Source organism: Ahaetulla prasina, chromosome 1, assembly GCF_028640845.1.
Source record: "Ahaetulla prasina isolate Xishuangbanna chromosome 1, ASM2864084v1, whole genome shotgun sequence".
NCBI classification, from domain to species: Eukaryota; Metazoa; Chordata; class Lepidosauria; order Squamata; family Colubridae; genus Ahaetulla; species Ahaetulla prasina.
In genome coordinates this window covers 74,623,389-74,647,236 of record NC_080539.1, presented here as the reverse complement: position 1 = coordinate 74,647,236, position 23,848 = coordinate 74,623,389, and the positions used below count along the sequence as shown (strand labels likewise).

Here is a 23,848-nt window from a genome sequence, read left to right as displayed (position 1 = left end):
TAGTTTTTATGTTTATATTTGTAGGTTTGAGTATCTGCAACTCCTTATGGTTGGGTAGGACTGGGAACAATAAGTCACCAACATCTGGAGGGCCAGAGGTGTACTATGTTTGCTCTGTTTCAAAGCAAAATATCTCAAAGATGCTGGGGTAGCATACTTACTTTTAAAGACATTTTATACCCATTAGCCTTTTTGTCTTTTTATTGCATTTGTATCCTAAAACTACATTCCCATTGTGTTTTGGAAGCTGAGGTCTTGTACTCAATAACTCTAATTTAATTTATTTATTTTTTGTAGTGGGCAACTGTTATGTTCCATCTTCCTCACCATGTATTGAAGTCTGTTGCCAGTGCCATTGTAAGTGAACTCAAGAAAATAAATCAAAACATTGCTGCCTTACCTGTAGCTTCATCTGTTATGGATAGATTATCTTACCTCTTGCCCAGTGCACGACCGGAACTTGGTGTGGGGCCTGGCCGATCAGTGGATAGGTATGGAGAAGTTAATTCACATTTTTAAAAAGCTTTGTTTCACTTGCATGTGTATTTTTAGTCTGATCTAAAGCAATAGCACAAAATTATTGGTGTGACAGATTGGCTGTTTTCAATGCTATGTGTGACAGTCCTCAATGAATTCAAATAATGTTTGCTTGAAGAAGAAGGCAGAGAAATGGTAGGTTGTTTTTTGGAATTGTAAGTTTCCTATGTATACTCAGCATCACATGGTTTATGTAATGGAGTCACTATAGCAGCCTATATATGGGCAAGGACTATATACTGTGGTGTCAGTTGTGATGTTATCCTTGTGGATATGTTCCTTGATACCTGTTAGTACCAACCTACAGAATCATATTTATTTCTACAAGTACTTTCACTTTCACTTTTACTTGGACTCCACAGGTTTCTTTGAAAATAAACATGCAGGATGTGCAGCATCCAGCTGTGCAGGAAGAAAAATGCTAAAGTAATTTGGGTAGTAGGGAACATTCTTCCTAGAATATTGATATATTTATTATAAGTGGTTGTGCTTCCTTGTCAAGCCATTTTGCCTCCAGGATACAGTATTCAAAATTTCCAACATGTCTAATATTTGAGAACTGGCAATTTGTCTGATGACTGATAATCTTCCTGTTTTAGTTTCAGGAGTAGAGTTAGAATGGTTTTAGACTTATTTTTGGGTCATCTTGTATAGCTACCGTAATCATAGCACATCTTCGATACTCAAGTTACTTTATGCAGAAAAACTTGTAAAGACTAGGCACTATGCTGGTTTGTTTGTTTAGTTTGTGGAAAGCAATTACATCTATATAGGGGAATATAATTAGTATGGTGTTTGCAGGTACTTAAAATATGTTTTTAGATATATAAATCCAATGTGAAGATTGATACTGGTGGGGTGTTCTTATTGAGCTCAGTAAATAGGTACACTTCTGTGTGCTGCTAGTTTTGGAAATGTATTCTCTGCAAAAAAAAATGCTGCATTATCGTTGGGTCTTGTAATGTACCTATGAATTCATCTGTTAATTTCTTATGTGAGGACTGGAAGGCAATCACTGTTCTGGGAGATAACCCTTAATTGTGGGCATATATCTATGGTAGAGTACAGATTCTATAATGGAGAATTATAGTATGGGTGATAGAAGGAAGAAGAAATTCAGCAGATTGAGGAAGAAAAATACAGGTGATTATTTAAGTTGTGATTTTATGAGCAGGGTGCAAACAGTAAATAATTTAGCTTCTTTTGGAAGGGGCAATGGTCACAAGATTGGACAATTAACAACAGTTAGGGAGCCTTTGAACTGTTTGTAATTCCTTTTTTCTTCTTCCAAGGTCTTTAATGTATAGTGAGGCTAACAGACGGGAAACCTTCACCTCATGGCCTCATGTAGGTTATAGGTGGGCACAGCCAGATCCCATGGCTCAAGCTGGGTTCTACCATCAGGTAAATAAATAGATTTCTAACTAAAATCATAGCAATGTATTCTTAGTGCTGTATGTTCAAATACTTTGTCTTCTGAAAATACATTTGATCGTTTTCTGTTGGCCCTGACTATGCCTTTAATCCTTTAAAGAAGTCACATGTTCAGTTTTTCAAAAATAAGGTTTGCTTTGGGGACAAAATAAATATTATAAATATTAATTTTAAAAATGCTACAATTCTGGTCAAATGTTTATAAAATACATTTTGAATCCATTTGCAAAGCAACTTAAAGGATATAAGATGGGGAACAACTACATAACTGTCTTTGCATGAGGTGGAGTAAATGGTGTATGCCATATTTGACCCTGAAGCACCACTCAACCACTTAGAAATAAGCCACTTAACCAGCATATTAATAATGTCGTGTTTAGTCTCAGTAAGTGGCATCCTCTGTATAACCTCAGTAATTAGATAGGAGTAGGCCTTACCAGTACTTGATTGGAAGGACTCCAAGGAATACCAGAACTATAGACTAGACTGCAAAGTAGAAAACATCCCAGAAGATGGCAGTGGAGAAAAAACTCTTTGAAGACTTTTTTTATCATACCACTTTTTTTAAAAAAATCTGATGCATACAAACATGGGTGAGGAAAGCACCCTTGTCTCTAATCAACTTTCCAACCCTTCCATTATAGCTTTTTGCCACCACTTTTAGCAAATAAATTCTTTCCTCATATGACCTATGCATGTTCATGAGGTTATCTTTGTGTGTTTTGTGGGTAACTGGATTTGTTTCAGAACAACCTGCAATCCTGCAATCTCCTATCTATTCACAAAAGTCTCTGAGGCTTAATATATAAGAGCTTTCTTGAAGTAAAAAGAGCCCTGAGGTCAGCAGACACTTCTTAAGATGTTATCCTAATGGTTTCTTGGGTTTTTTATTACTTAAAAATATTTTAAAAAGAGGGGCAAGAGTATTAACTTTTATTTGTTAGGTAATTGTTGAAATATGCAATTACTATGCCAATATTTCTGAATAGAGAAATAATAAATAGAACACTATTTAAATTATACAAATGGCATATACAAATTATTAGGGACAGGATGTCATGCTATATTATTTTATTATTAAAAAGAGCAAACATTTTTAAAATTACGTTTGTTTCAAATCAGGTGATTATTGAATATTTAACTTTGACATAGGACTATATACTATTCTTAATTATTGATTTTGAAAGATTATAGGAGGAGAGCTGTAGCAAAAGAAATCAGGAGTCTGGTAGCACCTTTTCCAACTAACAGTTTTTATTAAAATGCATAAGCTTCTGTGAACTGAAACTCACTTCAGCTAGTAATGTAGCCCCAGAAGATTGTATAAAATATATAAAGGAGTTTGAGTCTCACCGGCTCAAGGTTGATTCAACCTTCCATCCTTCTGAAGTTGGTAAAATGGGGACCCAGATTTTTGGGTGCAATATACTGACTAAACCACTTAGAGAGGGCTGGAAAGCACTATGAAGCGGTATATAAGTCTAAGTGCTATTGCTATATTATATATTGTATATGTGACCCATGACAAATTGTCTTCACTCAGTGTGGCCCAGGCAGGGCAAATGGCTACTCATGATCTAAGGCATTGTGTCAGTTTTGGAAGGCAGTTTTCTTTTTTGCTTCTTAACTGTCACATATTTTAGCTGAGGAAGTTGGGAGGGGGTTGTTGTTGGAGCAGTAGAAAGTTAGTCATAACAACATTCCGTATTCAAGGACATCTTGCGTCTGATGAAGACAGCCTGAAGATTGTATCCAATTAAGTATGAAGAGTTTATTGGACAATGTGATGAACTTGTGGGTGTGGGCAGGGCTGTGAACTGTCAACTGGGTGTGGAAAACCTGGAAGCTTTCAGATTCAGGTTTTCTCAGATGTGCCAACATGACATCTCTAATAAATTGGAACTTTGAGGAACCTTAAGCCTTGGAGCTTTATTTCGTTGGGGGTGTTCCTTGGAACCCTGACACAGTCTAATAATAATAATAATAATAATAATAATAATAATAATAATAATAATAATAATAATAATAATAATTATTATTATTATTATTATTATTATTATTATTATTATTATTATTAATTAACAACAACAACAACAACAACAACAATGATAACGATAATGATAATAATGATAATATTAATATTTTAATTTGTATACCGCCCTTCTCCCGAAGGACTCAGGGCGGTTTACAGCCAAGATAAAATACCGTGAAAACACATACAATACTAAAAACAGACATTAAAAAACTTATTAAATTTGGCCCAGTTTTTAAAATATAATCAAACCCTATAAAATTAATAAAAATTAAAACCCATAAAATCAACTAAAAAATTAAAATTCAAGCCAGTCCTGCGAGACGGAATAGATCAGTCTGAAGTTCATGGCGAAAGGTCCGAAGGTCAGGTAGTTGTCGAAGTCCAGGGGGAAATTCGTTCCACAGGGTAGGAGCTCCCACAGAGAAGGCCCTTCCCCTGGGGACCGCCAGTCGACATTGCTTGGCTGACGGCACCCTAAGGAGTCCCTCTCTGTGAGAACGCATAGGTTGGTGGGAGGTACAAGATGGCAGTAGACGGTCCCGTAAGTATCCCGGTCCTAAGCCATGTAGCGCTTTAAAGGTGGTAACCAATACCTTGAAGCGCACCCGGAAGACAACAGGTAGCCAGTGCAGTCTGCGCAGGATGGGTGTTACATGGGAGCTCCGAACCTCTCCCTCTATCACCTGCGCAGCTGCATTCTGGACTAACTGGAGCCTCCGGATGCTCTTCAAGGGGAGCCCCATATAGAGAGCATTGCAGTAATCCAAGCGAGAGGTAACAAGAGCATGAGTTACCGTGCATAGGGTATCCCGGTCAAGGAAGGGGCGCAACTGGCGAATCAGGCGGACCTGATAAAAAGCTCTCCTGGAGACGGTCGTCAAGTGATCTTCAAAAGACAACCGCCCATCCAGGAGAACGCCCAAGTTGCGCACCCTTTCCATCAGGGCCAATGACTCGCCCCCAACAGTCAGCTGCGGCTGCAGCTGACTGTACCAGGGTGCCGGCATCCACAGCCACTCCGTCTTGGAGGGATTAAGCTTGAGCCTGTTCTTCCCCATCCAGACCCGTACGGCTTCTAGACACCGGGACAGTACTTCGATAGCTTCGTTGGGGTGGCCTGGGGTGGAAAAGTACAGCTGCGTATCATCAGCGTACAGTTGGTACCTCACCCCAAAACCACTGATGATCTCACCCAGCGGTTTCATATAGATGTTGAACAGGAGAGGCGAGAGAATCGACCCCTGCGGCACCCCACATGTGAGGCGCCTCGGGGTCGATCTCTGCCCCCCGGCCAACACCCTCTGCAACCGGTCAGAGAGATAGGAGGAGAACCACCGATAGACGGTGCCTCCTACTCCCAAACTCCCCAGCCGGTGCAGCAGGATACCATGGTTGATGGTATCGAAAGCCGCTGAGAGGTCTAATAGGACCAGGGCAGAGGAATAACCCCTGTCCCTGGCTCCAGAGATCATCAACCAACGCGACCAAAGCCATCTCCGTACTGTATCCGGGTCGAAAGCCGGACTGGAATGGGTCTACATAGACAGTTTCATCCAGGTACTGGGGTAATTGACGTGCCACCACACTCTCTACAACCTTCGCCACAAAGAGAAGGTTGGAGACCGGACGATAATTTCCTAAAACAGCTGGGTCCAAGGAAGACTTCTTGAGGAGGGGTCTCACCACCGCCTCTTTCAAGGCAGCAGGAAAAGCCCCCTCCAACAAAGAAGCATTTATAATCCCCCGGAGCCAGCCTCGTGTCACCTCCTGAGTGGCCAGCACCAACCAGGAGGGGCACGGGTCCAGTAAACATTTGGTGGCATTCAACCTCCCCAACAACCTGTCCATGTCCTCGGGAGTCACAGGGTCAAAACTATCCCAAACAGTCTCAACAAGACGAGTCTCGAACCTCTCACCTGGATCTACCCAATTTTGATCCAATCCATCCCGAAGCTGAACGATTTTATCGTATAGATAACCGTTAAACTCCTCGGCACGCCCTTGTAATGGGTCCTCCCGCACCTCCTGTTGAAGAAGAGAACGGGTCACCCGAAACAGGGCGGCCGGGCGGTTATCTGCCGACGCAATGAGGGAGGAAACGTAGAAATGCTTCGCTTCTCTCAATGCCACTAGGTAGGTCCTACTATATGACCTAACTAGTGTCTGGTCAGCTTCCGAATGGCTGGATCTCCAAGCACTCTCTAGGCGTCTTCTCCGGCGTTTCATCTCCCTCAGCTCCTCAGAGAACCAAGGAGCTGGTTGAGACCTACACCGGGTCAGAGACCGCAAAGGCACGACACAGTCCAAAGCCCCAGCCGCAGCCTGTTCCCAGGCCGCGACTAGTTCTTCAGCCGTGCCGCGGGCCAGATTCTCAGGAAACGGCCCAAGCTACGTCAGGAACCTTTCTGGGTCCATCAGGCTCCTGGGACGGAACCAACGCATTGGTTCCGTCTCCCTGCGGTGTTGAGTAGCGGTCCGAAAGTCCAGACGAAGAAGAGAATGATCTGACCATGACAGAGGCTCAACAACTAAATCATTTAAAATCAGATCATTCAACCATTAGCCAGAGAAAAAAATCAGGTCTAGAGTGCCTCCCCCGATGTGGGTAGGGCCGTCCACTAATTGAGTCAGGTCCATGGCCGTCATGGAAGCCATGAACTCCCAGGCCGTCTAGGATGCCACGCCAGCTGATGGCAAATTGAAATCCCCCATTACCAACAGTCTAGGGTTTTCAACTGCCAACCCAGCCAGCAACTCCCAACAGCTCGGGCAGGGCTGTTGTCACGCAGCAAGGAGCCAGGTACGTGATCAACAAGCCCACCTGAGTCCTACGACCCCACTTCATATAGAGGGATTCACAACCAGCTATCTGAGGCACAGTGGTCTCCCTCGGTTCCAGGCTTTTCTTGATAATGACCGCCACCCCCGACCCCTACCTTGGGCCCTTGGCTGATGGAATGCTCGGAAACCTGGTGGGCCCATCTCCACTAGGAGGACCCCCCCTTCCATGCCCAACCAGGTCTCCGTAATGCCCATAACGTCCGTGGTCCCCTCCTGAATTAGATCTGAAATCAGGGGGGCTTTGTTCACCACGGACCTTGCATTGCATAACATCAGCTGGAGGCCCAAGTCCTGAGTACTCTGGCCACTCGGGGAACGGAAAAAATCTGAGGGGCCGGAGCACGCGATCGCTCTTAAATAGCGAGCGCGTACCCCCAAAACATGATATGGCCCCCCCCTTCTGCCATATCTGCCTCTCCCACTTACCATGTCAATAGAACAGCCCTGGTGAACTGGAACGGAACCCTCCCCCATCACCCTCGGACCTGTTACCTTAACGCCGCGAACACACGTTGGACTTGGCACCCTTCCCGATGGGGTTCCCCCCCCCACCCGTCCTTACCCTCCCCCTCTTTAAAAAACCCTTAGTTAAAAACTTATTTAAAAACCCCCAAAGATTCTTCTTGGACGCATGCCACCTCTCTGGGTCCCAAAACTCTTCATTAAGGCAGGCCCTCGATAACATGGAGGGCCATTCTTGCGAGGCGGGGGAATCTCGCAAGCGAAGAAGTTCAATAGGTGAGTATCTCATAGAGAAAAAGGCGGCTAAAAGGTGGCATTGACCCTGATCGATAAAGATGATAAATAAAATCTATTTCAGCTTAATTGGGTCCATTTAGGGCCTGGTGCAAAATGGAAAAAAAGTTTGACAGTCAGTCTTCCAAGGCAAAAGCCCTGGCAATAGTCGGATAAAAATAAATAGTCTGATAGATGACAATCACAGACCGCTTCAAAGCACACAGGATCAGGATGACACGGACCATAATAGGGGTTGACGCAGGCCACAGAATATATCTCCCTCGTCCCTCCATTTCCGTTGTCACCTCCATCACTCCGTCCCTCCACATAACACAGCCCCATCCTAGGCATTCCGGAACAGTCCAACCAGATTACATCCCCGATGGCTAGACTGATGTCCTGGGAGAGTAAGCAAGGCTAATAAAGCATTCAGCTATAGTAGTTGCTTCCGAAGCATTTTTCTAAAGACACATCAGTGATTTCCAAAAGAGAAATAATTGCAGATGAGTATTCCACCAAGATACTTATCCATTACTACCACAAAGCTTTTCTGTAATTACTTATGGCCAAATGTGTTTTATTCATTCAGGATATATATCCAGAAGACATTTTTGTCTTTCCTTTTTATGTATGTTAAGATAGTAGCGAAATAGGTTCTCTGCTACATGTGGATTTGTATATATGGGATACTGTATATCACTTTTAAAATTTCATTTGTTGCTCTCACTTCTCTCATAGCCTGCATCATCAGGAGATGACAGAGCCATGTGTTTTACGTGTAGTGTATGTTTGGTGTGCTGGGAGCCAACAGATGAACCTTGGTGAGAATGTAATATTTGAAACATATCTACACTGCTTTCTGTTCTTTATGTAAGGTTTACCTTAGAAACTGGGTTAGATCTATTAATTTAGATCTTTTTGTGACAAACTTAGGTTCAAGTTTGATTACAGTATTTAAGTAATTAAAAATGTCAAAATATAGCATAGGATTTTCTGATAGACTTCTTTTAGAATTTAATATTTAAATATTAAATAATGTCCAGTAATAGACATAATTTCCATTTGGGGAGTTTTTATCTTATTTAAAAAGAACATAAGAGTGTTTTAAAAATTAGATTGAATAATGATGTCTTTAGAGAATGGAATGAAGAACCAGCCATTATTCCTAATCATCATTCTTAAATAATACCTGTAAACAAATCATACTAATTTTAGAACCAATGACTTCCCATTATTATTCTGGAACTTAGAGATAACTGAGTACATCAATACTCCCTTATTTTTAAAATTGTCAGTTGATTTTAAGTTATTTACATCAATTCACAAATCTGAGAGAAAAATGTTGACAGAAAGTACCTTATTTTTCTAATCACTCATCTTTGTACACTTTCTGAAGCATGCATGTTTATGATTGAATCTCCTAATATATTGGTTTCTTTCGCCTTTCCCTAAAATAATCACTTTTATGCCTTTTTGAATTGTGAATTACATTCTCAAGATGCTGAATTATGAACTTTAACATGTACAGTAGATGCATTGTGTATGAATTCGTGTTATGTGAACCTTTATGTAAATTGTTTTCTTCAAAATCACAAATTTCATATACATTCAGGTAAAAATTAAAAGTGAATGAGTTTCTTAATACTTTCTGGATCTATACTGTGAAAGAAGTATAGATGGGGAAGTACAGCTATATATGTCAGCAACTATAAAGTCCTAAAAGGTAATCTCAGCTCTCCAGATAAGATTGTTTGGAGGTACAGAGAGCTGCAGTAGAGGAGTAATGACCAAAAATCACCTTTGCTCCTTCTCTGCAAAAGTGGCTATGAATAGGATTTTGCTCACAGGAACTTTGGAATCTATACTTTATCTCTTTAACTTACATAGGTTAGTGCTTTTATTTTACAGGCTAATTAGCCAAACACATTAGCTTATATGCAGCAAAATTACTAATGAGAAAAAAATAGTTAAACGTTTTTAACACTTATCTTTCTAATTCATTAAGGTCTGAACATGAAAGACATTCCCCTAACTGCCCATTTGTGAAAGGTGAACACACGCAGAACGTGCCCCTCTCGGTCACGCTGGCAACAAGTCCAGCGCAGTTTCCTTGTACAGATGGCACAGACAGAATAGTCTGCTTTGGATCTGGAAGTTGCCCTCATTTTTTAGCTGCTGCAACAAAACGAGGAAAGATCTGTATATGGGATATTTCAAAACTTATGAAGGTATCTTGTTGTCTAGAGTTGTAATGCTAATTATATGAATAAAAATTTGCATTTTAAGTTTAATTATGTTTTTACATTTGCATAGGTGCACTTAAAGTTTGAGATCAATGCTTATGATCCAGTAATTGTACAGCAACTTGTATTGTCTGGGGAACAGAGCTCAGGGGTTGATTCAAGAAGACCAACAATAACATGGATAGAAGATTCATCTAGCTGTTCAGATATACCAAAATTAGAAGGAGACAGGTATGCTAACAAATATGTGATTGAATGTGAGTGTGCTTATTTCTTTGAAAGAGAACACTAATCATGGTGTGCTGAGGTAAAACTATCAGTATTTAGTTCCTTCCAAGAGAAGATAGCTTTGTTTTCACAATACATTAATTTTGGGAATGTGGACCAAAAGATGTTACTTTGATTTACATTTGATCCAGTATGAAGGGATTTTTTTTACACAAAACAGTTTCTCTAAAAATACATTTTTGTACTTATACTTTTATTATTTTCAGCAGAAAATGTATTTATTTCATTTATATACTGCTGACATGACTCACAGAAGTTTACAATGATAAGATATTGAAACAAAAGAAGGTAAAGCCTGGTGGCACTGTGGTTAGAATGCAGAACTGCAGGCTAAGTCTGTCCACAGCCTAGAGTTCGATCCTTAGAGGGATTGAGGTTGACTCAGCCTTCCATCCTTCCAAGGTTAGTAAAATGAGGACCCAGGTTGTTGGGGGCAATATGCTGACATTTGGAAACTGCTCAGAAAGTGCTGTGAAGCACTGTGGAACATAATATAAGTTTAAGCGCTCTTGTTATTGCTATTGCTAAAGCACAAACTCCTTTGAAAGATTTTTTTTTAATTTGAATTTATATCCCGCCCTTCTCCGAAGACTCAGGGCGGCTTACACTGTGTTAAGCAATATTAAAAATTTGAATAGCAAGTATTATGACAGCACCAACTCAGCAATTTTTAAAGGAACTTGGAACAATTCTTTTTCATCAGCTTTGAATACATGATAGAATTGTGCTGTTGTGATCTGCAAAAGTAGACTATTTGACAAAATAGAGGGTACCAGTCTATTTCTCAATTTCCTTGATTAAGATGACCTTACTGGGTGCAGCCATTCACTTGGAGAAGGAAAACATCATAGTGTTTGGATTAAAATGGTCATGTGTTCCCCATTACTTATAAATAGTACTTGCAAAGGTTTGTGCTAAAAGGTTCTATAAATACAAATTGAAAGCTAACATTAAAATACCAATTGTTTGTAATATAGACAGTAAATGAAGTACATTAAGAGATTAAGTTCAACACTAATTTTATATGAAGTACGGTGCAATTTAACTACTGTTGTAAGATTTATGCAGAATAAATGAATAGTCCATATTAAAATGATTAATAAATTTATAAAATCTGAGGGTGCTAATAACTTCAGAATTTATATTAACTATTAATTTAAATTTATGAGTTTCTATTAACTGTTAACAATTAATACACAGAATTATTTATAGAACTTTATTTCTGAAGACTTCTTTTCTCAGTTCAGTTAAGCCACTCTGCATTTTTCTTCTCTTGCCATTTGATATAATGTCTTGATTTGAATTATTAATCTAGAAGCCCATAGTTCATGTTAGCTTATGAAAGCTTAGTTTATCACTTGAATGTCACCAATATAGCTCAATCCCAACTACAGATTGAAAGAACAGATATGAGTTGCCTTTCCCTCCTTTGTCTTTATATATTTTTTGGTTTATTTTGTATCTGTAGCTGTAGCACTCTCTAAGTGGTTTACAGAGTCCACATATTGTCCTCAATAATCTGGGCCTTCATTCTATCGACCTCAGAAGGATGGCAGGCTGAATCAACCTTCAGACGGTCAGGATCGAACTCTTGGCAGTAGGCAAAGTTAGCCTGCAATACTGCATTCTAATCACTATAGTAGTAGTAGTAGCTAGTACATATTTGTCCTAATGTTTGAATAGCAAAATGCTCGTTTTTCAACAAGAACCAGAAACTACATGATTGACACTATTTGCAGTATTCTGAATTAGATGATCATATAAGTTAAATCACAGAATGGATTTAAAATGAGTATAATCATCACTGGACACAGTAGCTTACTTAACTAATTTAATTTTTTCATAGTATTGATATATAATATATTGGTATATTAACAAGTTTTAATGCTAAAATTTATGTTTAGAAGTCGGTATATTGTATTAATTGTTTTGTTGGCTTAATTTCTCTAATCTTCTTAACTTTAGTGATGATTTGCTAGAAGATTCAGACAGTGAAGAGCATTCCAGATCAGAATCAGTGACTGGTAGGCAATTAATATTTTATTATGAAATAGAAATAATACTACTTGCAATTATTTGCAATGCTTTTGTCAATAAAGGGTAAGGATTATATATTTTGGTATTAGTCTTAATACTTTGATTTAGGATTAAGAAATAAACCTGTTTTTTAATATAAGGAACAAGGCAGGGGGAATGAGTTCAGTGAAAGTGTGCCTTTTCTTTTTCTTCTGCTCCTCCCTGCAATCTTTTCAACAAAGAAGGGGCAGCCCCTAAATCAAGATCTTTTTAAGGCTGGCTGACTGAGAATTATGTCTTCATGCTATTCTCTGAGGACAAAATGTATTTGAAACCCTTAAATGTTTTAGAGGTGGGAGATAAATCATTCTGACTGCCCCTTATTTTCCTTCAAGGTTAGAATCTCTATGTTGTGTCTTGCCCGCCCTCAGAGCAGCCGGGGCCTTCTTACCTGCTCCCGAACACTGAGGAATGTATGCCTCCCGGCCCAAGTCCTGGCTCCATGCCCACACAAACTGCAGAAGAAGGAGAATCTCCCGGCCCCAGCCCTGACTCCATGCCCAGGCAAACGGAGCAGCTAGACCCCTCCCCCTCCTCCACAGCATGTGAGCCTGAGGAGGTTTATTCTAACAGCTGATTGGTGTGACCTCGCATCAGAAGATTGGATAGGCGGAGGCAACAGAGGAAGGGAGGCAGGCCTTAATGAGTGCTGAGTCATGGAGCCACACCCCATGGCCTATATAAAGGATCTACTTTCTGGCAGTCTCTGAGTCAGGCAAAAGTCAAACTTATCTTGCTGAAGTCACTTACTGGTCTCCTGCCTGCTCTGAGGACTTTGCTAGGACTTTGGGCAGAGCTGCAGAGGCAAGCCTGATTCGGATTTCCCTGACCCGGCCGTCAGCGGAGGAGTGGGACACGACACTCTACCACTGATGCTAAAAATATGCATAGGTTTCCTCTTATTTCTGTTTTAGGCAATGGATATTTTATAGTTCAGGGGTCACCAAGCTTTCGGACCTCAGAGACCACTAAATTCATAATTTTAAATCTCATGGACCACTAATATGAACTTTTTAAAAAGATAAATAGTATTTAGTGCAATATAAAAGATCCAAATAATTTTTCTGAGGACCACCAAAATTTTCTCACGGACTACTAGAGGTCCATGGACCACTGGTTGGTGACCGCTGTTATAGTTCACTTTACCAGTATAGAAATCATACCTGTTTGTGTGATGATCTTATATTAACATATTATGCCAATGTCTTATACCATATTTTAAATGCATTTCTCTACCTGGTAATTTACTTTTATTCTGTAAAAATTTTAGGTGTCAGATGCTCACATGACAAAGCATATTTTTGCCATCTTCAAACTTAGGCAAGCTACAATTTCCTGGTTTGGATAAAATAGAAATATTTGAAGATATCATTAGATGTTGGTTTGTGTGTGTGTGTGTGTGTGTAAATAAAATAAATAAAATGTAAATGTTTATAAAAACATAATGGATAAGATCTGTTTTTTTACATTGTATATTTTATCTTTAAGGACACACATCGCAAAAGGAAACCATGGAGGTCAGCCTTGATGTAACTGCTCTCAGCATTCTTCAGCAGCCTGAGAAACTTCAATGGGAAATAGTTGCAAACGTACTTGAAGACACAGTGAAAGATTTAGAAGAACTTGGGGCAAACCCTTGCCTAACTAACTGTAAAAGTGAAAAGATGAAGGAAAAGCATCTGGAACACCACAACATTCCCTTTCCTTGTTTGTTAGCTGGAGGTTTATTAACATACAAATCGCCTGCTACCTCTCCTGTTAGTAGTAATTCTCAGAGATCACTGGATGATTTAAGCAGGACTCAAGCTGGTAGTATATCAGACCTGGGATCAACTGACAATGAATCCTGTACTAATTCAGAACTGAATTCTCCTCTGGTAAGGAGGACTTCACCTATATTACTGCTTTACAGCATTAAGGAATCTGATGAAAAAGCAGGAAAAATCTTTTCGCAGATGAACAATATCATGAGTAAAAGTTTACATGATGATGGTTTTACAGTCCCACAAATCATAGAGATGGAGCTGGATAGCCAGGAGCAATTGCTGTTGCAAGATCCTCCTGTGACATACATTCAGCAATTTGCAGACGCAACAGCCAGCCTAACTTCTCCGGACTCTGAGAAGTGGAACTCAATGGTTCCCAAACCTGGAACTTTGGTTCAGTGCCTAAGACTGCCAAAGTTTGCAGAGGAGGAGAATTTTTGTGTAGATTCAATCACTCCTTGTGCAGATGGAGTTCATTTATTAATAGGACTGCGGACATGTCCTGTTGAATCCCTGAGTGCAATAAATCAAGTAGAGGCCTTGAATAATTTAAATAAATTAAACTCGGCACTATGTAATAGAAGGAAAGGAGAAATAGAATCTAATCTTACTGTAGTGAATGGTGCAAATATCAGTATGATCCAGCATGACTCACCAGCAGACGTACAGACGCCCTTAATAATCCAGCCAGAACAACGAAGTGCTAGTGGTGGTTATCTAGTGCTTTATAAAATGAACTATGCCACTAGAATTGTGACTCTAGAAGAGGAACCTATAAAAATTCAGCATATCAAAGACCCCCAGGATACCATTACCTCATTGATATTGCTCCCACCAGATATATTGGATAATAGAGAAGATGACTGTGAGGAACCTACAGAGGAAATACAATTAACTTCTAAGAATGGCAGTGAGAGAGAAAAAAGATCGGAAATCTCTGCTCTTGGGCATCTAGTAATAACCACTCAGGGAGGCTATGTTAAAATATTAGATCTTTCAAACTTTGAAATCCTGGCCAAAGTGGAGCCACCTAAAAAGGAAGGTACTGAAGAACCAGACAAATTTGTCTCAGTAATATACTGCTCAGGCACTGATAGACTCTGTGCATGCACTAGAGGTAAGATTTTTGTTTGTTTAAAAAAGATGCTTCTTTTTTCCAGGTTTTTCTGTTTGTACTCTGTGGTGTCAACTGAGAAAGAAAAGTCAAAATGGTAAACGTGACCATCTTATCAAAACTCTGCCCTCTTGTTTGTTTGTTATCCATAACTTCCGCACATATATGAGTGGAAGGGCTTCAGTCTCGCATTCACAACTATTGTCCTAATCTTTAGGAGCCTACTGATAAGATACCTATTTATTTCTCCTCTTTATGTTTTTATTTAAATTTAAAATATTATTTCATACTATTATCTATTTCAAAGTAAAAACCTAACTTATGAGTAAAATTTTAGTGAAAAAAATGGTGAAAATAAGACGCCACTTAATAGTAGGGCCGTGGTGGCTCAGGCTGTAAGAAGCCTGTTATTAAAACACAGCTGTCTGCAATTACTGCAGGTTCTAGTCCCACCAGGTCCAAGGTTGACTCAGCCTTCCATCCTTTATAAGGTAGGTAAAATGAGGACCCAGATTGTTGGGGGGGGGGCAATAAGTTGACTTTGTAAATATACAAATAGAATGAGACTACACACTGTAAGCCGCCCTGAGTCTTCAGAGAAGGGCGGGATATAAATGTAAACAAAAAAAAAAAGTATAGAACAAAATAATAATGCAAAACACAAAGTATCACATATATACAGTATAGAAAGCAGTATGCTCCCTCCTACATTGGGGTAGACCAGGTGCTTCGACAGAAAAACTCTGTGTGTGTGTGTGTATCCATGCCATATATATATATATATGTATGTATATACCAAACCAAATTAACCAACCTACTCCAAGACCCTGCATACAAGCCCCTAAACACAGACCCCACCACCTACCTAGAAAAAACCACTAGATCCAAAATAAAAGCCTCCCCCATCAGCAAAGAAATCCAACAAAGAATCATTCCCAGAGAGAAATCATCCAGATGCCCTAAGCTCTATGGTCTCCCGAAGATACACAAAGAAGGAACCCCACTTAGACCCATAGTCAGCTCCGTAGGCTCACCTCTTCAAAACCTAGCCAAATTTCTCGCCAAACAACTACAGCCCTATGCAGAATTCATCACCTCACATGTAAAAAACTCATTCCAGTTCATAGATATCATAAAGAAACAAAACTTACAGCCCAGTGACCTACTCGTGAGCTTTGATGTCATATCCCTCTTCACCCAAGTGCCAATCAAAGAAGCCTTGACAGCTATCCAAAACAAATATAACCCCCCCCCCCAAGCACATCCTAGATCTGACCAACCACTGCCTATCCAACACATACTTCATCTATAATGGACAAAAATACAAACAAGTAGAAGGAGCACCCATGGGATCACTCCTCTCACCTGTCATTGCCAATCTCTACATGGAACACTTTGAAACCCAAGCTCTAGAAAAATCTGATCACAAACCCAAACTCTGGCTCAGATATGTAGACGACACCTTCATAATCTGGCCACACGGGAAAGAAAAACTTGACAACTTCCTCACACACCTCAATAGCCTACACCCCAAAATACAGTTCACCATGGAAACAGAAGTTAACAACCAACTTCCCTTCCTGGATGTCTTAGTCTACAGGAAACCCAATGGCTCCCTAGGACACACCATCTACCAGAAGAAAACACACACAAGCCGCTATCTGCACGCACTCTCACACCACCACCCAGCACAGATCAACTCCGTAGCCAAGACACTCATCTCCAGAACAAAATGCTTAGCTGACGAACAACACCTAAAAACCGAACTAGACACTCTCACTAATGTACTAACATCCAATGGATTCCAAAGAAATAAGATTACCAAGCTAATCCAAAAAGAACCCCCCACTAAAATCCAAGACAGAGAACAAGAAAACGGCACAGCCCTCCTCCCATATATAAAAGGCACCACAGACAGAATCAGCAAGATCCTCCACAAACACAACATCAAGACAGCATTCTGCACAAACCAAAAGTATCCACCATCCTAAGAAACCCCAAAGACAAAATTGAGTTAGAAAATCAAGGAGTATATGAAATCCCATGCACCGCCTGCCCCTCCACATACATTGGACAAACCAACAGAAGAATAAGTGCACGCATTGAAGAACACAAGAACTCAGTCAAAAAAGAGGAACCAACTTCTTCCCTGGTCCAACACTTTAAAGTCACAGGACATGATATTGACTTTAAAAAGACCAGAACTATCGCCAAAACTGAACACTTTAACAACAGAATAATCAGAGAAGCCATTGAGATAGAAAAACGCCCACACAGCATGAACAAACGAGATGATACCTCCCGCCTACCAGCCATTTGGAAACCTGCCCTTATTGACAAACGAGTCCCTAACATGAGGAATGACACCAGACCCACACTCACGAGGTCCACACAGGATGTCACCACCACACATCCACCCAGAAAGCAGACCCAAACCCACACTGATCATGAAGCACGACCAAGGACCAGAAGCCAGACCGCAGCTGCAACATTAGCCATTTCAAACCCCTCCAATCCATACATGCAGCAGACTGACACCCACTATGAAGATGTAGCACGACCACAAAGCCAAACAACAGCTATGCAGCTCACCAGCTCAAATCCCTCTGCAACACAGACTAAACTGAGCACAACCAAGCCCCCACCCAAACAGGACACACCCCCAGCCAATCAGAGCACAAACCCCCCCCCCTCCAATCAGAGCACAGCCAAACTCCCACCCAATCAGTTCAAACCCCCACTAGCAGTTAAAAGGAAGAAACAGCTGCGATCACACACTGCTCCCAGAAGCACGAAGCTGAGACTTCGTCGAAGCGTCGCCAAGACACTTCCAATTTTACACGGGAGAAAACCCGAACAACCAAAGACCTACATACAAACACCCGTGAAAACCTCAGAAAACACACACACACACACACACACACATATATATATATATAGCACACAGCATGAATAAACGAGATGATACCTCCCGCCTACCATCCATTTGGAAACCCGCCCTTATAGACAAACGAGTCCCTAACATGAAGAATGACACAAGATCCACACTCACGAGTGCCACACAGAATGTCACCACCACACATCCACGCGGAAAGCAGACTCAAACCCACACCGATGATGAAGCACGACCACGGACCAGAAGCCAGACCGCAGCTGCATCATTAGCCATTTCAAACCTGTCCAATCCATACATGCAGCAGACTGACACCCACCATGAAGATGTAGCATGACTACGAACGTGAAGCCAAACAACAGCAATGCAGCTCACCAATTCAAATCCCCCTGCAACTCAGACTAACCTGAGCACAACCAAGCCCCCCCCACCCAAACACCCCCCGCATCCAATCAGAGCACAGCCAACCCCACCATCCAATCAGAGCACAGCCCACCCCCCAACCAATCAGAACACACCTCCACCCAATCAGAAGATGGCCAAGCTCCCAACCAATCAGTTCAAACCCCCACTAGCAGTTAAAAGGAAGAAACAGCTGCAATCACACATTTCTCCTAGAAGCACGAAGCAGTAAACACCAGCCTGAAGATGATGAATGAGACTTCGTCAAAACGTCGCCAAGACAATTCCAATTTTACACGGAGAAAACCCGAACAACCAAAGACCTACATACAAACACCCGTGAAAACCTCAGAAAACACACACACACACACACATATATATATATATATATAGCACACAGCATGAATAAACGAGATGATACCTCCCGCCTACCATCCATTTGGAAACCCGCCCTTATAGACAAACGAGTCCCTAACATGAAGAATGACACAAGATCCACACTCACGAGTGCCACACAGAATGTCACCACCACACATCCACACGGAAAGCAGACTCAAACCCACACCGATGATGAAGCACGACCACGGACCAGAAGCCAGACCGCAGCTGCATCATTAGCCATTTCAAACCTGTCCAATCCATACATGCAGCAGACTGACACCCACCATGAAGATGTAGCATGACTACGAACGCGAAGCCAAACAACAGCAATGCAGCTCACCAATTCAAATCCCCCTGCAACTCAGACTAACCTGAGCACAACCAAGCCCCCCCCCACCCAAACACCCCCCGCATCCAATCAGAGCACAGCCAACCCCACCATCCAATCAGAGCACAGCCCACCCCCCAACCAATCAGAACACACCTCCACCCAATCAGAAGATGGCCAAGCTCCCAACCAATCAGTTCAAACCCCCACTAGCAGTTAAAAGGAAGAAACAGCTGCAATCACACATTGCTCCTAGAAGCACGAAGCTGTAAACACCAGCCTGAAGATGACGAATGAGACTTTGTCGAAACGTCGCCAAGACACTTCCAGTTTTACGCGGGAGAAAACCCAAATAACCAAAGACCTACATACAAACACCCGTGAAAACCTCAGAATAAATAAATAAATAAACACACACACACACATATATATATATATATATAGCACACAGCATGAATAAACGAGATGATACCTCCGCCTACCATCCATTTGGAAACCCGCCTTATAGACAAACGAGTCCCTAACATGAAGAATGACACAAGATCCACACTCACGAGTGCCACACAGAATGTCACCACCACACATCCACACGGAAAGCAGACTCAAACCCACACCGATGATGAAGCACGACCACGGACCAGAAGCCAGACCGCAGCTGCATCATTAGCCATTTCAAACCTGTCCAATCCATACATGCAGCAGACTGACACCCACCATGAAGATGTAGCATGACTACGAACGTGAAGCCAAACAACAGCAATGCAGCTCACCAATTCAAATCCCCCTGCAACTCAGACTAACCTGAGCACAACCAAGCCCCCACCCACACAGGACACACCCCAGCCAATCAGAGCACAGCCAACCCCACCATCCAATCAGAGCACAGCCAACCCCACCATCCAATCAGAGCACAGCCAAACTCCCACCCAATCAGAAGATGGCCAAGCTCCCAACCAATCAGTTCAAACCCCCACTAGCAGTTAAAAGGAAGAAACAGCTGCGATCACACATTTCTCCTAGAAGCACGAAGCAGTAAACACCAGCCTGAAGATGATGAATGAGACTTCGTCAAAACATCGCCAAGACAATTCCAATTTTACGCGGGAGAATACCCGAATAACCAAAGACCTACATACAAACACCTGCGAAAACCTCAGGAAAATATATATATATATATATATATATATATAAAGGAAATTCTGGCTATTTAATTCATTCTTAAAATATTAACTATTTTTTTTTATTTGCATTTATATCCCGCCCTTCTCCGAAGACTCAGGGCGGCTTACACTATGTCAAGCAATAGTCTTCATCCATTTGTATATTATATACAAAGTCAACTTATTGCCCCCTCATTTTACCTACCTTATAAAGGATGGAAGGCTGAGTCAATATGTTTAAAATAAAAATCTGTTTATTGGGCTTAGAGGACATTCTTGTCTTAGTACCTGTTTTCCTCTGGGTATTTTTACCATTTTAAAATAATCTTATCAACTAAACTGTATATTTCCCTGGAAATAATAATCTCTGGGTAATAAATAACAGCAATAAACAAAACAATAATAGCAAAACAATAATAGTTTAACCATTAACCATTTGACTTTCAATTAATTTTATTTTATGAAATCTTGCAACTTCTACAAATTTAGATAGAGAGCAGTGGTGATCATTGAAAAACCCTGAATGTTATTTGCATATAACACTAGCTTCCCTTCAAATTCAGCTAGCATGTTCCATTAATTTCACAAGTTTGTCTTGTAAACCATGCCAAGGGTTCTAAAAGTAATAAAGGACAACTTTAATAAATTCCATGTTGTATTAGTTGGGTGAACTTGTTATTGTGATTTTTCTGTGACAAGTTTATGGTTACAGTATAACATTTTAGTTTGAGAAACCTTAATTGTAGTTTGCTGTTATTATTTATGATGATGATGATTCAATTGGTTTTAATCCTATCTTCAGCACCCTGAGGTGTGATTTTGCCTTTCCAAATGTCATTTTATGAATAATATCCTAGATTTCCTAAAAAAAATTAAGGGTCTGGGCAATTCCTCTGTGTGTATATCTTAAATTATTGGAAGATTTAAGATATTTTTTTTAAAAATGTCTGTTTGCCTGCTATGTCCAAAATATGAAATCTAATTTCATTATAATTAGTATGGATTGTTCCCAAGAAATTTTTTATTAGAGTTATTATTTTACTTCATTGTAAATATGTCATTTGAGAAGGCAATGATTTTCCAGATTTTTCTCTATTCCCAATGCAGTTGTTTTACTTGTTATAAGAAATATTCTGTCCAATTGAACTAATTCCATTTTAGTAAAACTGTTTTGCTGCCCATTCTTTCGATGTTATTTTAGTTTTAAAACAATAATAGTAATTAATGGCAACTATCGTTATTGTTATGAAAAAAATGCTTGGAATATACCATATAAGTTAGCACAACATCTCTTTATTTAAGGGAAGAAATGTTTGTTTCACAACATTCCAAATTCTCCAACAGGGAAGCAGCTAGACATATGAATCTACTAAATTAAAGGATCACATTGTCAAAACTCTACTTATATGAATTTTTCAAACCTTAAAGTTTGTTCTTTCTTAATTCTTCATGAAACATTATGTAGATTTATTGCATAGCGTATCTCTGGGATCAAAGAAATAATCTCTTTTCCTTGTGGTTGAAATACAATTACCGTATATACTCGAGTATAAGCCGAGTTTTTCAGCACGTTTTTTGTGCTGAAAATCGCCCCCTCGGCTTATACTCGAGTATAAGCCGAGTTTTCAGCACGCTTTTGTGCTGAAAATCGCCTCGGCTTATACTCGAGTATAAGCCGAGTTTTCAGCACGCTTTTGTGCTGAAAATCGCCTCGGCTTATACTCGAGTATAAGCCGAGTTTTCAGCACGCTTTTGTGCTGAAAATCGCCTCGGCTTATACTCGAGTATAAGCCGAGTTTTCAGCACGCTTTTGTGCTGAAAATCGCCTCGGCTTATACTCGAGTATAAGCCGAGTTTTCAGCACGCTTTTGTGCTGAAAATCGCCTCGGCTTATACTCGAGTATAAGCCGAGTTTTCAGCACGCTTTTGTGCTGAAAATCGCCTCGGCTTATACTCGAGTATAAGCCGAGTTTTCAGCACGCTTTTGTGCTGAAAATCGCCTCGGCTTATACTCGAGTATAAGCCGAGTTTTCAGCACGCTTTTGTGCTGAAAATCGCCTCGGCTTATACTCGAGTATAAGCCGAGTTTTCAGCACGCTTTTGTGCTGAAAATCGCCTCGGCTTATACTCGAGTATAAGCCGAGTTTTCAGCACGCTTTTGTGCTGAAAATCGCCTCGGCTTATACTCGAGTATAAGCCGAGTTTTCAGCACGCTTTTGTGCTGAAAATCGCCTCGGCTTATACTCGAGTATAAGCCGAGTTTTCAGCACGCTTTTGTGCTGAAAATCGCCTCGGCTTATACTCGAGTATAAGCCGAGTTTTCAGCACGCTTTTGTGCTGAAAATCGCCTCGGCTTATACTCGAGTATAAGCCGAGTTTTCAGCACGCTTTTGTGCTGAAAATCGCCTCGGCTTATACTCGAGTATAAGCCGAGTTTTCAGCACGCTTTTGTGCTGAAAATCGCCTCGGCTTATACTCGAGTATAAGCCGAGTTTTCAGCACGCTTTTGTGCTGAAAATCGCCTCGGCTTATACTCGAGTATAAGCCGAGTTTTCAGCACGCTTTTGTGCTGAAAATCGCCTCGGCTTATACTCGAGTATCGCGTACTTCGGGAACCCCGAGGCGCCAAGAGGCGGCGAGATCGTCGCGGATTTGCCCAAGGCTGAGCAGTTCGCCGCGGATCCGAGCCAAGCGGTCCCAGTCCAGCGAGCGGTGGCGACATGCCGGCGCGCTCCGCTTTCACCGTTCGCTGGACTGGGACCGGCTGCTCGGTCAGGCGGGCGGGAGCCGCCAGCCTTCTCGGCCGACGCTTTCACCGTTGAAACCCTCCCTCCTCAGCCGAGAAGGCTGGTGGCTCCCCGCCCGCCCGGCGACTGAAGGAAGTCTCAGTCCAAAGCGGTGAGCGGAGCGCCGCATGTCGCTTTCACCGTTCGGCTGGACTGGGACCGGGCTCAGCGGCGGGCGGGAGCCGCCAGCCTTCTCGGCCGACGCTTTCACCGTTCGGGGAAACCCTCCCTCCCTCAGCCGAGAAGGCTGGCGGCTCCCCGCCGCGCGGACCCAAGCCAAGCCGGTCCCAGTCCAGCCAAGCGGTGAAAGCGACATGCCGAGCGCCGCTCCGCTTTCACCGTTCGGCTGGACTGGGACCAGTGGGAGGGAAGCGGAGCTGCCGGCTGTGGCGCTCCGCTCGGAGCCGCCGCCGCCGCCGCCGCCGCCTGGAAGAGGGAGGAGGTGACCTTCACGCGCGGAGAGGGTGGGGGATGGTGGGGTTGAGGGGCGTGCAAGAGGAGCGAGCGTGGAGGAAGAGGAGGCGCGCCTCTTGCACGCCCCTCAACCCCCACAGCCGGCAGCTCCGCTTCCTCCCTAGGGCACACAGGCGCGCACACACGCACACACAAAAGGCCTTTCCACGCCGCTCCTCTTGCACGCCTCAACCCCCACAGCCGCAGCTCCGCTTCCTCCCTAGGGCACAGGCGCGCACACACGCACACACACAAAAGGCCTTTCCACGCCGCTCCTCTTTCACGCCCTCAACCCCCACACAGCCGGCAGCTCCGCTTCCTCCCTAGGGCACACAGGCGCACACACACGCACACACAAAAGGCCTTTCCACGC

General features: G+C 41.9%; 1 protein-coding gene across 2 annotated transcripts in view; it reads left to right on the top strand.

The window, feature by feature from the left end:
- The window catches only part of BIRC6 (baculoviral IAP repeat containing 6), a 183,436-nt gene that overhangs the window by 14,837 nt on the left and 144,751 nt on the right, over nucleotides 1-23,848 (top strand). For both annotated transcript variants that reach the window (XM_058164248.1, XM_058164240.1), the window contains exons 4-10: nucleotides 298-491; nucleotides 1,830-1,941; nucleotides 8,324-8,406; nucleotides 9,591-9,813; nucleotides 9,899-10,059; nucleotides 12,082-12,140; nucleotides 13,681-15,075. In XM_058164248.1, the coding sequence (XP_058020231.1) occupies nucleotides 298-491; nucleotides 1,830-1,941; nucleotides 8,324-8,406; nucleotides 9,591-9,813; nucleotides 9,899-10,059; nucleotides 12,082-12,140; nucleotides 13,681-15,075 (2,227 nt within the window). The remainder of the gene's footprint in view (nucleotides 1-297; nucleotides 492-1,829; nucleotides 1,942-8,323; nucleotides 8,407-9,590; nucleotides 9,814-9,898; nucleotides 10,060-12,081; nucleotides 12,141-13,680; nucleotides 15,076-23,848) is intronic.